Source organism: Yarrowia lipolytica, chromosome 1B (genome assembly GCF_001761485.1).
Source record: "Yarrowia lipolytica chromosome 1B, complete sequence".
NCBI lineage: Eukaryota > Fungi > Ascomycota > Dipodascomycetes > Dipodascales > Yarrowia > Yarrowia lipolytica.
The window spans coordinates 2,624,177-2,636,440 of record NC_090771.1 but is presented as its reverse complement, the minus strand read 5'-3'; the positions used below and the strand labels follow the sequence as shown (position 1 = coordinate 2,636,440).

The following is a 12,264-nucleotide window of genomic DNA, read 5'->3' as shown; positions in this document are numbered from 1 at the left end:
CTACGCCACCATACACGTCAACCCCGCTCCGGAACTGAGTCTGAATCACGTGACATATTATTAATGGCAAGGGCCTCCCAGCCACATGAAACCCACGCGCCCTCACGTGGCTGCTTGGACCCCCACCAGCTTGCCCCCTCTCAGTCTACTTGAATCTACATTCTTGTCGTGCATGAATGGAATGCATTTTGGCAAGTGTGAAAAAAGAGTCTCTTAAACTGTGTCGATAATTGTAGGGACTGGTTCAGACAGTACCGGTCGGATCTGGCCACAAATTTGAAGATTGAAAAACGTACCCTTTGAGAATCCCATAGCACTTGCACTATCTTTGTAACTTCCTCCACAATACGTCTCCACCGCATCTTTACCTTGCTCTATGGAACACGTTAATCCACGCTTAAAATGGGTTAACAAGCTCGGCAAGTAAAGTGACTTTTGGGCCCAAGAGGCAGTATACTGTTCAGGGGGCACTACCTTAGTTTGAGGGGTATTGTTTCGTTGGAGCTGTAATAAAGGATATACAGAAGTGATGTATGCTATCAAAAGTGTGTCAATATCTTCACTTGTTGCCTTTCCTGTACCCATTGGATCTACTTGTACTGTATTCTATGTTACCTCTGCTGGTTTTTCCATTTAGCTCTGGCTTTTTCACACGCTCTTTTTTTCCATGACCTGCGTGCCCTAACCTCGGAGAAGCCCAAAACCGGCATAACGCAAAAGTCTCTTTCGTTTTCCGCACAAGCAAAACCTCCTTTCGCTTCTCGCCAGTTGTACTCTCGTTGCACTGAAAACACGTTTGCTTGGCGACAGAAAAATGAGTGAGTATTTCCCACAAAACAAATGCCCCCAGCAGCGAACACGCCCCGACACCGATACACGCAGCAGCGCGGAGGTGACACAAATGCCTCGGATTTGCACCTGTGATCATGAACACGTTACGTCGACATGGGACACACGTCCTGTGTAATCGACCATTCAGTCAACGAAACAGATGTTTTAGGAGGACACCTCGAGCCAGAAGATGATCGACCGGGGATACTACCGGTAGTTGTGTCACCAACACTCAGCTCAAGCGCTGTTATCGTCGTCGCGGGGTGATTTGACCCCTGATCTACGCGTCGCGTACAACAAAACGTGGCAGATTTGGGGTTTAATCGCCGGACAACAGAAACGAATACGCAGAGACAGTAACGGATGGATAATACAAATCCTACCTCGCCCCTTGATCTATCTACGTCTCTCACATGTCGCATGATCCATATCGTTACTTCCGATCTCATGTTTGACAAAATCCATACAAGGCGAAGTGAGGCAAACCCCGAACATATACGTGACAACAAGCCTCGTGTCACTACTATGTGGTGGCCGCCACAACACTGACGTGACGTCCTTTTTGGGACACGACCTCTGTCACACCTTTACTATCCGCTCTATACTAACTCAGGCGCCGTCCCTATTGAATTCAACGTCCCCTCCGTGGACCGACCCTTTGGTATCTACCTCTGGGCCATCTTTGACCAGGCCTGGGAGAAGCTTTTCGGCTGGCCCGCGTCCTCTTTCATTTTCGTGCGAAATGACCCCAACATCCCCTTTTCCTCTACCCCTCCCGTGATCATTGCCATCATTGTGTACTACATTGTCATCTTTGGCGGCCGAGAGGTGATGCGAAACCTGTCTCCCATCCGACTCAACTGGCTCTTCCAGATCCACAACATCTTCCTCACCCTTCTGTCCGGTATGCTCCTCCTCCTCCTCGTTGAGCAGCTCTTCCCCATCATTGTCCGACAGGGTATCCTCTACGCCATCTGCGACTACGGATCTTGGACTCAGCCCATTGTCTTCTGCTACTACCTCAACTACCTGACCAAGTACTTTGAGCTGATCGACACCGTTTTCCTTGTGCTGCGAAAGAAGAAGCTGACTTTCCTCCACACCTACCACCATGGTGCCACTGCTCTTCTGTGCTACACCCAGCTCATTGGTAAGACCTCGGTCTCTTGGGTCCCCATCACCCTTAACCTGTTTGTCCACGTTGTCATGTACTTCTACTACTTCCTGGCTGCGCGAGGTATCCGAGTGTGGTGGAAGGAGTGGGTCACCCGGCTCCAGATCATCCAGTTCGTTATCGATCTTGGATTTGTCTACTTTGCCTCTTACACCTACTTCACCTCTACCTACTGGCCCTGGATGCCCAACATGGGCTCTTGTGCCGGCGAGGAGTTTGCTGCTATTTACGGCTGTGGTCTGCTGACCTCTTACCTCTTCCTCTTCATCGCCTTCTACATCAACTCTTACCGAAAGCCCTCTTCCAAGGGACCTTCCAAGCCTGTTGTTGCTGTCGATGGCCCTGTTGGCGGCGTCAACGCCCAGACTGGTGCTTCTCGAGGCCAGACCACTACCCGATCTCGACGAGCATAAAGAGGGGTATGAACAGTGATACAAAAAAGCAGTTTTTACTGTAGTAGATTAGATAATAAATGCTCTTTCGAACAGTCAGCCATTCGGCCGCCGAGTGGCTCACGTAGAATGCCATATGTGATCTTCTTAACCATATTGTATAATCTTGCTCGGTATTCCCCAGCCATGTAACTACAGTACTTGGTGCAATGTACGATAGTACACCGCGATTGCTGACTTCCCAGAGATGGCCATCTTTGATATTCTCTGTTGAGATCTTCAATGCAAGTGTGCATACATAATTACTGTGCAGTATTCATGGTGTAGATACACACTTGTAGGTGTAGCCAGTTTATGGTCAGCGAGGCATCAAGGCGGCAGTAACGATGAAAGAAAAGGATTGTCTTTTGTCAGCAAAGATCTCTGAAATTCATGTCTGTGGTGACTTCAGAAACATTGCATTGTGTCTCCATTTATGGGGTAGGATCTGAGAGCTGTGAACAAGAAAGAAGAGAACAAACAAAAATATCTACAAATTCTACATTGTAGCTAGAGTTATACCGTCCCATGCCGTGTATGGAAAGTTTTCAAGGTGTGCTGAGACTACGAGTACAAGAGTGTGCCTGGTCGTTACTCAACAAAGCCTCGCTAATCCTTGACAATGATTTAATATTTTCAATATAGATCTATACTTCTGTGATGAAAACTGGAGTAGGAAACACACGAGCACCATATATCAATAGAGCACATATGAGCCCAAGCGGGTATACCAGATATCCACATTGCTTTATCTATCTCTCCAACTTACAGCCGGTATAAGTTGGCCAGCGCCGTTTGATTCAAAGTTGATCTACACTGATTAGGTGTTGTGTGTTCCACTGTCACAGTAACGTGTTTCGAGAAGGTCTCTGAGAACCCCCAAGCCAGACTGTCATCGAAGCAAGTGATTATGATACACACTTCCGGATGACAGAACAGATCCTGCCTTCCTTTGAATTCAGCTGCCACAACGCACCTACTCCATCTACAGTCTCTTCAAATAGTTCTTCAATTGGATTAAAGTACGAATTGAGTTGGAGAAAGACCAGAAAAGTGGGCCCTCTGAATTGCGAGAGGGATTTTGAAGGTATTCGCGTTTAGTTTGCCCGCTTGCATTTATTTTAGTCAACTAACAGAAGCCTTATGGGTAAATCGAGCGTGTGACAGTTATTCCTGCTCACGGCATCAACCAAGGTGGATATGGTTCCATGGTCTACTGGAAACTGTTCTGGTCTGGCTGATAAAGTTGGTTATTGTTGAGGCTACAACAATCACCAACATTCATTATGAGTAATTTCAAGTGTCTGCTATCCAAAGTGTTCCTCTTCAAGGCTACACACGACTACAGTACATACCCTGAATCTTACTGTTATTACTGCTACGGAAGGATGGATGTCGATATTAATCAGATCAAAGCGTCTCTTAGGAAGAAGTAGTCAAATTGAACGAGACCCTTCTTCCTCCACCGAAAGTCTTTCTGGGTAGTCTCGCAGCTGCCACGTCCTTGTCTGAATCGAAGCAACCAAGGCAACCACGACACCGCCAGTTAAGACAGACAACAGTGAATCCATACATACTCATCATGACTTACGAAGACATAACTTAGATGAACCCGAAGACTGGTGAGACAATAAACGTTCGACGTTGCATCTGGTCAGTTAAAATTCCGAGATTGATCTGATAAAAGAAACTTCAATCAAGAGTTAGACCCTTATGCCCACCCTGAATTCGAGGAGTGCCCGCTCACGAAATCTATATAAACAACCCTTATGTCTTCGATTGAAATAAGACAAACAAGATCAATGCTTCTATCTACTCTCCTCCTTTCTACTCTGGCTGCCACAGTTTTTGCAGCTCCTACCGCTGCCAAGGTAGTGGCTTTGCCAGTGACCAGACACCACAACACCACTCGTCACCCTGCTCTTTCAAAGAGATCCTCAACCTACCAGATCCCAATCACCAACAAGGAGTACTACTACTCCGTTGCTCTGTCTCTGGGAACTCCTGCTCAGGACTTTAACGTGATTCTGGACACCGGATCTTCTGACCTCTGGGTGTTCGCATCCAACGCTACACAGTCTTGTGAGAACCACGCCTGTGACTTCACCGGCCAGTTCAATGCCCTCGACTCTTCCTCCTACCATTTCATTGGAAATAACTACTCTATCGAGTACGTCTCTGGTGATAATGCTACTGGTAACTGGGGAACTGACACTCTGTCCATCGGGTCGGTGAAGCTCGAGAACCTCCAGTTTGCTGCTGTAACTCACACTTCTGCTCAGAGCGGTATCCTTGGAATTTCTCTACAGGGCTCTGAGTCTGTTGTGTTCGTGAAGAACGAGTACCCCAATTTCCCCGTTCAGCTCGTCAACCAGGGATGGATTGACCGAACCGTCTACTCGCTTTACCTGAACTCCATTAATGCTACTGAGGGTACTCTGTTGCTAGGAGGCATTGATACGGCTAAGTACTCTGGTCACCTGGAGGTGCTGGACCTGGCTGACCACGACGACTTCTCCGTTCCCTACAGCGACGTGTCTTGGAACGGAAATTCGTATGGACGAGCCAGTGCTGCTGTTTTTGACTCTGGAACCTCGTACATTTATATGCCCAATGATGTCTTCTACGGTCTGTCCAGTGATATCAACCTAAACGAAACTACCAATGCTGACACCAACTTGCAGTACATCGCCTGCGATGCCGATATCAATGTTGTCGTGACATTTGGAAACACCGACATCACTCTTGGAGCTGACCAGCTCGTTCTTCACCTATCTGAGTTGCTTGACGATAAGACCCAGACAGAGTGTGTTTTTGGCATCCAATCAACAGATTATTCTAGTGATAACATTCTGTTTGGCGATGTGTTCCTCAGATCTGTATACGCCGTTTACGATCTCGACAACTACCAGATCGGTGTCGCTCAAGCTGTCTACACTGACGAGACCAACATTGTTGCTGTTGGAGCCAATGACAACATCTGAGAACTCGAAGAGACCATGTAATGATTACAAGTACTACTTGTAGTAAGAAGTTAATGAATTGTGACCAAAAAAAAAAAATTCTCACTTACTGACGTGAAAAAATAGTGTTGATCAGCTTAGAGAAGCTACCGGAATCAAACCGGCCTTTTTTCCTCCACTGTCATTAACATGACATGGACAGGAATTGAACCTGCAACCCTTCGATTACAACCATAGTTGACTGGAGTCGAAAGCTCTACCATTGAGCCACCACATCAACACGCGTTATATTTTTTGTCGTTGAACCAATACAATCTAAACCTTCCAAAGTCACGTGACCTTATTTTTAAATGAATTTAATTGACAATTAAAAGGAGCTTTGGGGTCGGAATTTTTTCCTTTGTATTAAAGAACACGTGATTTATCCATATAAACCCTTATATCACGTGTGTCGCCTCGGGAACGCGACGTTGAAAAAAATTCTCGTCGCGAAGTTGACTAGAGGCGGGGGGTGTACATAACGCGCCAGGCCTCGTGCAATAACGCAGGTGCAAATTTTTCTAAAGAAGGGCGTGATAGAGGTGCGCGCTGTATTCAATTAACGCACCAACTCGCATAGTTTGTTATTGTTTGATGTCCGTGTTTTGCGGTGCTCGGCCCACGCGACTGCTGGCTGGGCATCTGTACGAACTTTGCTCACGACATTCCATCGCAAACAATAAGAGTCTATCGAGCTTTTGTTATTGTTCCAAGAATGTGACAGTGTTTTGCCCACGTGATTGGCGCGATCCGCGTCATCTCTGCACGTCCACATGTGTTTCTGGGTTTGTCTGTAGGGAGAACAAGCTGCTGTTCAAGGGGCCGATGGGAGGGGGTGGGTGGATCAAAAAATTTTCGAATCACCGCTCTAATAAAGGCGATGTTACAGACACCAAGTAGAAATACGATAAACCCTACCCCGACCCACGAGTACGATATTACAGCACTTGCACTCTACGTCAGGACTAATATCTTGCCATAAATCCCCTGACGCCTCCCTTCTGTTTACCATTCTTCCTGTTGTCGATCTCGATTGGCGACTTGACATTAGGCTCATTAAACTCATTTTTTAAATGCAACCAAACAGACAGATGGGAGTTGTGTGAAACATTTGTCGTAATACAGCCGAGTTCTTTGCATCGGGCATAATGTAACGCTTACAGCACAGTCTTAATGTTCTCATGTCACGTGACGCTGTGACTTACCAGTTCAAATGTATATTCGTACCGTATGTATTCTATTGCACTGTACACGAATTGGGCGTGTGCTGTACAGCTGTCAATATCATTGCCCTATCCATCTCTGTCACTACCGCTTTTGTTACTGGTTCCGATCCCAAGTCTATTTGAGCCAAGGGGGCAACGTTAATTTAGGGCATGTCTTGAAAAGTGGAAAGAAGCGACAACGGTTTTGATCGTCATCATGTAGGGAAAAGATGGTGCTTTAGAGGTGCCAGAAACACATGCGATGGATTATTATCCACGTGGTAACCGGCTTCGCATCTTGGACACGTCTCCAAGCCACTATTAACAGCTACAAGTAGTGGGGAACTCTTTTTTTGAGCTGGCACGCGAATTAGCGCGCACCACACCTGCATATTTTAGGGTCAGTTTCCCATCAGGGGTAAGTGGAGGAGAGGGAGAGGATGACTGGACAATATTATCTGGGCACACACAAATACCGCATCTTCAAGGGGCGATTGCAAGGGAGAGCTTGGGGATCCTGAAGGAGAGTTTTTTTACTGTTTGGATAATGTGTTATCTCCTCTGCCATCAGGTCCTTAACTTCTTCTCTCGATGACTCCTTTTGTCGTACTGATCCACAATACGGTTGCCGGGCTACATAAAGCCGAGTAGGAGTATGAACATGAACGAATGTGACGCCTCTAGATGGGTCAAAGTGATATAAAAAGAGTCAGGATTTTGATTGATCCATTCATATGTGATCATAGAACAGATATACGCGTCCACTACGGTTCTATCGCCTCTCCGGGTACCATTTTATGGCGCCTCTCGTGTAGCGCCAAATGCCAATTTGGGTTGAACGTTTTTAACGTGCCAAACCAAAAGCTTGGTTGGGCTGTGCCATAGTACGAACGGGACAAGGACAAAGCCGAGTGTTCTTCTCCTTTTCCACATCTCCAGTAGAACAACATCAACCCCACCAACACTACAATTAACAGCACCAGCATCAGCAGCGTGCAAAGACACAGACACAGACAACGTGTACGCACCCGTACATCAGCACACAGCACATTTCTTACATCGCACCTAATCAACCACCACCTTTCTTTTCTTCTTCACTCATCTTCAGCATAATGTCTACAGCCCCCCCAATGCACATTCCCGGGGCTCGGTTCAGCTCGGCCACACCGCCGCCCATGTCCCCTAATACAACGGGCTCCAAGAACCCGTTTAGACGGACCGCTTCCGACTCGTCGCAGGGAAGCGGATCGGTTCGACATAGCTCATACGGCAGTCTGCAACCGCCCACGATCCGATCTGTGTCGGATCAACGCAGCAACTCGCCTTTTTCTGAACCTGGCGACATCTGGGAGACGCGGGTTGCTTCTCCTTCCTTTGATAAGTGAGTATTGTGATTTCACCAATGGTTCGGCGTTATTATGACGGTTTCATGGTTATGATGACTGGGTTTGGAGAGATGGTTACATCAGCCATGCAGAGACAGTGAACGGACCCCCACACAGGTGTAGTGGTGCTGAAGCGGAGACTAATGACGACTCTGTTTTATCAGCTGTGTCAAACGAAGTCCACATTTATGGCTTTTACTGATAAATCGTGTTAACACGGCTTAGTCATGTTAATCTCTACACCAGACCACAGCACCACATACATACAGAGCGGGGATCGTGTGGCAAATTGGTCTAAAAACAAAAAAAAGAATACGGGAATGGAACCGGATGACAGAAGCGACACAAAGGGAACACGCGCACGAATTAAATGACGACAGATGCACCTCGTTGCTCGTAGGGTTCACTTGCTGAGCGATTAAGCCCTCTAACATATCAAAGTATGAGCATGGCAACCCAGTTTGAGGCAATCGATCTTCTGCTGACGGATTCGGATAGCGCAGACTACAGACTTGGAGTATGGCACAGCAAAGCAAAGCAAAGGAGGGGGGGAGAGCAACGAACACACAAAGCCAAGGGTGCCACAACACACTAAATTCAGCTGACGTCTACCATGGCACGCGGCACAGGTGAGTTTGTGGGCTACTTATATGATACTTGGCGCGTCCACAGCAGTGGTGTGTGCCAATTCTGTGTGTGGCGGGCTGTGCGCTGGTGATTATGTTCGCGTTCGTGTGGTGTTAGTCACGTGATCTCTCTTCCCCGGACTGAGGCTGTGTGGCAATCTCCATGCGTCATGTGGTATTATGTGTGGCGTGGTCGTCTTTGCTGTGTTCTCTTCTTGCGGGTGTCTGTGTTCTGTGCTGTGTGCGTGTTTTACTTGTTAGGAAGGCGGTCCATTTGGGCTCAACACCACACTACAGTTCACAGTTCATAGCCAGCAATTGCAATCCAATCCAGTGTGCCGCAGTGTGCATACCGCCTCAGCTATAAACACTGCCCTCTATAGCCTTCCGCTTCGCCGATTCCTCCGTTATCAAGCTCCATTTATGGCTTCCTCGCTACACTGCCTCATTCACTCGCCCTCCTGGTGAAGGTCTTCTGCCCCTTTTTTGCACATCGCATGCTCCCAAAACCTTGTTGCGCCAGCCATGTTGTGAAGTGTGCGTGTGTGAGAGTAGAGTGTGTCGTCTCACCGCACTCTAAACTAAACGCAGCATTACTTTTGGTTTTGGTTTTGGTTTTCACTTTCTGGCAAGAAAATACCTCTATCTCTTCTCCAACCACTAACGCAGCCGGAGCTACGCCGCGCCCAACCGCAACAACAACAACCGAATGTCGCTCAACCCATTCCTGGCAGACCTGTCTCCCCAGGACCCCGCGTACCCCAACCCTGACCTGCCTGTGGGCTCGCCCTCCGCCAACTCTAACGTTGCAGCAACCGCAGACTGGGCCTCGTCTCAGCCCTCCTCTGCTCCCGCCTCACGAACGCGTTTTCGCACCCCTCAGCAGCAGCAGAACTCGCGGCCCGTGACCTACTACGCCACTGAAGACAACAAGGACAGCGACTTTGCTATGTCCAACCGTACCACCAACCGACCTCGCTCGTCGTCCGACCTCCAGGGACGTGACCTGCCCAGCTACGACGACGTGCTCCACGATGCGCCTCCCCGAACCTTTAAAAACGAGTACGGCAGAGGCGACGAAAAGGATAACGAGAGAGGAGCTCCTCCACCTCCCCGTTCTCGACGAGACCACTCGGGAGGCACCCACTCGTCGCAGACCCGTTCGCATTCACACTCGCACTCGCGTGAGGAGCGCCAGCGGTCAGGACGAAAGCCAGAGACCCCTGAAGAACGACGTGCTCGGAAGGAACGAGAGTACGAAAAGTTCAAGCGGTACCAGGAGCGAAAGGACCGTGAGGCTGCCATTGCAGCTGGCCAGAAGCCCAATGGCCGTCTGTCCAAGACCGGCCAGCCTCTGGACACCATCGACAAGCTCGATGTGACGGGCTTTGGTTTTGGCTCTGGCTTCCACCACGACGGTCCCTTCGATGCTTGCAGACCCCACAGAAACAAGGGCACCAATTTCAAGGCACCCGTGGCGGCCTTCCCCGTCAATGGCGCCAACAATGCTCTGGGCCCCGCCAAGCCCTCTGAAGAACAGATTGACGCTTGGGGACGAACAGAGACAGAGGCATTTTCCGACTTTTCGGCGCCCCATATGGCTCCCTCGGGGCCCCAAGTGCAGAGAGCCGAAGGCAACACCCGATTCGATCCCACTAACAAGGCCGACCAGGTGCACGGAACCGCGTCGCAGGGACTCGGCACATCAACGTTCCTGGACGGTGCCCCAGCATCACAGGCTGACATTGAGGCGTCATATCACCAGGACAAGAACTCTGGATTGGGCCGAAAGAAGTCGCTGGTGCAGCGGGTGCGTAAGGGAGTCACTGGATCCGACTCGTCGCCTCCCCCTCGACCAAACGACTCGTCCAAGGGTGTCTACCGAACATACTCGAATGATAGTGACATGAAGGGAGGCAAGGAATACTATGGAGAGAAGGCGGTGTCGCCAGAGAGCAACGGTCTCCTGAGACGAGTCAAGAGTCTCAAGGTGAGAAGAAGGAGTTAAGTGAGCACACCACAACGTCTGATTCACACCCACAAGCACGCAACAGCTAGTGCTGAGTGGTCAGACCACAACAACTTGGTTGTCTCCCGTGGCGTGCTTGATCAGTTACCGGTTAACTAGATCAATTGCCCTCGACCCACAACCTGCACAATTATGACCTAGAATTCTAGAGTCTCGATATCATGTAATGAGTATGTAGTTATAGAGTGTTTGATGGAAGATAAGGAGAAGGATATGATTATTTTCACCTTGTTGTAGTCTACTTGTAATACGAGCTGGAGTTTGCTACGAGTACTTGTAATGGTGGCATTGTATGTGCTCTATGAACAGGAACCACCCAAAGTATCACTCCTCGACTCATCATCATGGCCTGTCGGCTTACAGTAGGCTAGATCATAATTATATTAGCTTGTGGATTGCGAAGTTCTAGATTTATTGGCTAGCCCTATAGTACATACGGCTCAATTGGGATTGCTCGAGTGAACTGAGTCATTTTGCCCAACTTTGGGCCACTGTACTACTGTACAATGCTACTCGTACTGTATGTACACATTGGTACATCTATTTTTATTGTTTCTATTCATTTTGCTCACTTTTCGTTTCGGTGCACCTTGTAATTATATTTTTACACACCTGCTTCCTGCAAGGGCGGAGAATATTGGCGTTCCAGGTCTAAGCGGAGGTGTAAACATCCGACTGTTTGGACCCTAGAAGTAAATGGTATGGACATTCAGAAGTTCTCAAGGTCTACTTGTAGCAGAGTGGTATAGCTCATGGAAAGATTTCGTGTAGCACACCAGGCTGGCATCGACCATTCATCTCGTAACCACTGTTCTCATATGTAGTATTATCGCGTGGAGATATATTTTATGCATTGGAACTGATATCGCTTTACAGCCCAAATGAAAGCATCGGAAATCGATATTGTACCGAGGTACTGCAAATGAATGCTCCAGAAATGGAAATTTAGGTGCTAGACGATGCTAAAAATGGATCCTGTGATCACCTCTGGTCCCCCTACTGAAGCTCCAATCTGAAAACCACCATCATGTTGTCGCCATAACTCCTCGTGTTTATTACTTACGCTTGCCTGTTTAGTGCTGGCGTGTCTCAGCGACTGGCGTATTGATTAACAGTGTCTTTGTGGATCCAGAGCCGAAGGGGAAATAGTGGTGTAGATCTAAATCCGGCAGAGGTAAAAACGGGAAAGTTTCCATTTGTAAAGAGAAAATGTAATCAGTTCGAACAGAATGACAGATCTACTCATAATCTGTGATGAATATTTTCACCACAGACCCGGTTTCATCATAATATTGACAGAGGAGGTAGAATAAAGAAAGGATAGGGTAACTGTTCTACCTACTGTACCATGCAAGTAGGGACTTGGATAACACTGAAATGGTTGCCATGGCTATTTTTAGTATTTTCCAATTATGAGTGCTAATAATGAGTGGTTCACAACATTCAACTCAACTCCCTCTCACGTTCCAATAGCTATTACTGTAGTTGATGTGAGACAGGACTCACCTACAGTAGGGTATTAAAAGTAGAACATTTGTTCCGCTTCCGACTTTACCATCTTTTCGGTTGATTCTCCCAGAG

At 48.0% G+C, this 12,264-nt stretch overlaps 3 protein-coding genes and 2 non-coding genes across 5 annotated transcripts; 3 read left to right on the top strand and 2 right to left on the bottom strand.

Annotated features, from left to right (window-relative positions):
- Window positions 1-814: 814 nt before the first annotated feature.
- YALI1_B26350g (uncharacterized protein) lies at window positions 815-2,418 on the top strand (the record flags this gene model as incomplete). Its single annotated transcript, XM_501125.3, has 2 exons — window positions 815-818; window positions 1,445-2,418. The coding sequence occupies 2 exons, from the start codon at window positions 815-817 to the stop codon at window positions 2,416-2,418; spliced, it is 978 nt and encodes a 325-aa protein (XP_501125.1).
- A 1,787-nt stretch (window positions 2,419-4,205) lies between these two features.
- On the top strand, window positions 4,206-5,420 carry YALI1_B26322g (uncharacterized protein; the record flags this gene model as incomplete). Its single annotated transcript, XM_501124.3, has 1 exon — window positions 4,206-5,420. One exon carries the CDS (start codon window positions 4,206-4,208, stop codon window positions 5,418-5,420), a length of 1,215 nt encoding a protein of 404 aa, XP_501124.3.
- Window positions 5,421-5,515: 95 nt separating this feature from the next.
- On the bottom strand, window positions 5,516-5,590 carry YALI1_B26308r. Its single transcript, XR_011031467.1, has one exon. It is a non-coding gene; the product is annotated as a YALI1_B26308p (non-coding RNA).
- Window positions 5,590-5,676, bottom strand: YALI1_B26307r. Its single transcript has one exon. It is a non-coding gene; the product is annotated as a tRNA-Trp (tRNA).
- Window positions 5,677-7,755: 2,079 nt separating this feature from the next.
- On the top strand, window positions 7,756-10,662 carry YALI1_B26271g (uncharacterized protein; the record flags this gene model as incomplete). Its single annotated transcript, XM_066094197.2, has 2 exons — window positions 7,756-8,024; window positions 9,324-10,662. The coding sequence occupies 2 exons, from the start codon at window positions 7,756-7,758 to the stop codon at window positions 10,660-10,662; spliced, it is 1,608 nt and encodes a 535-aa protein (XP_065950269.2).
- Window positions 10,663-12,264: the final 1,602 nt, after the last annotated feature.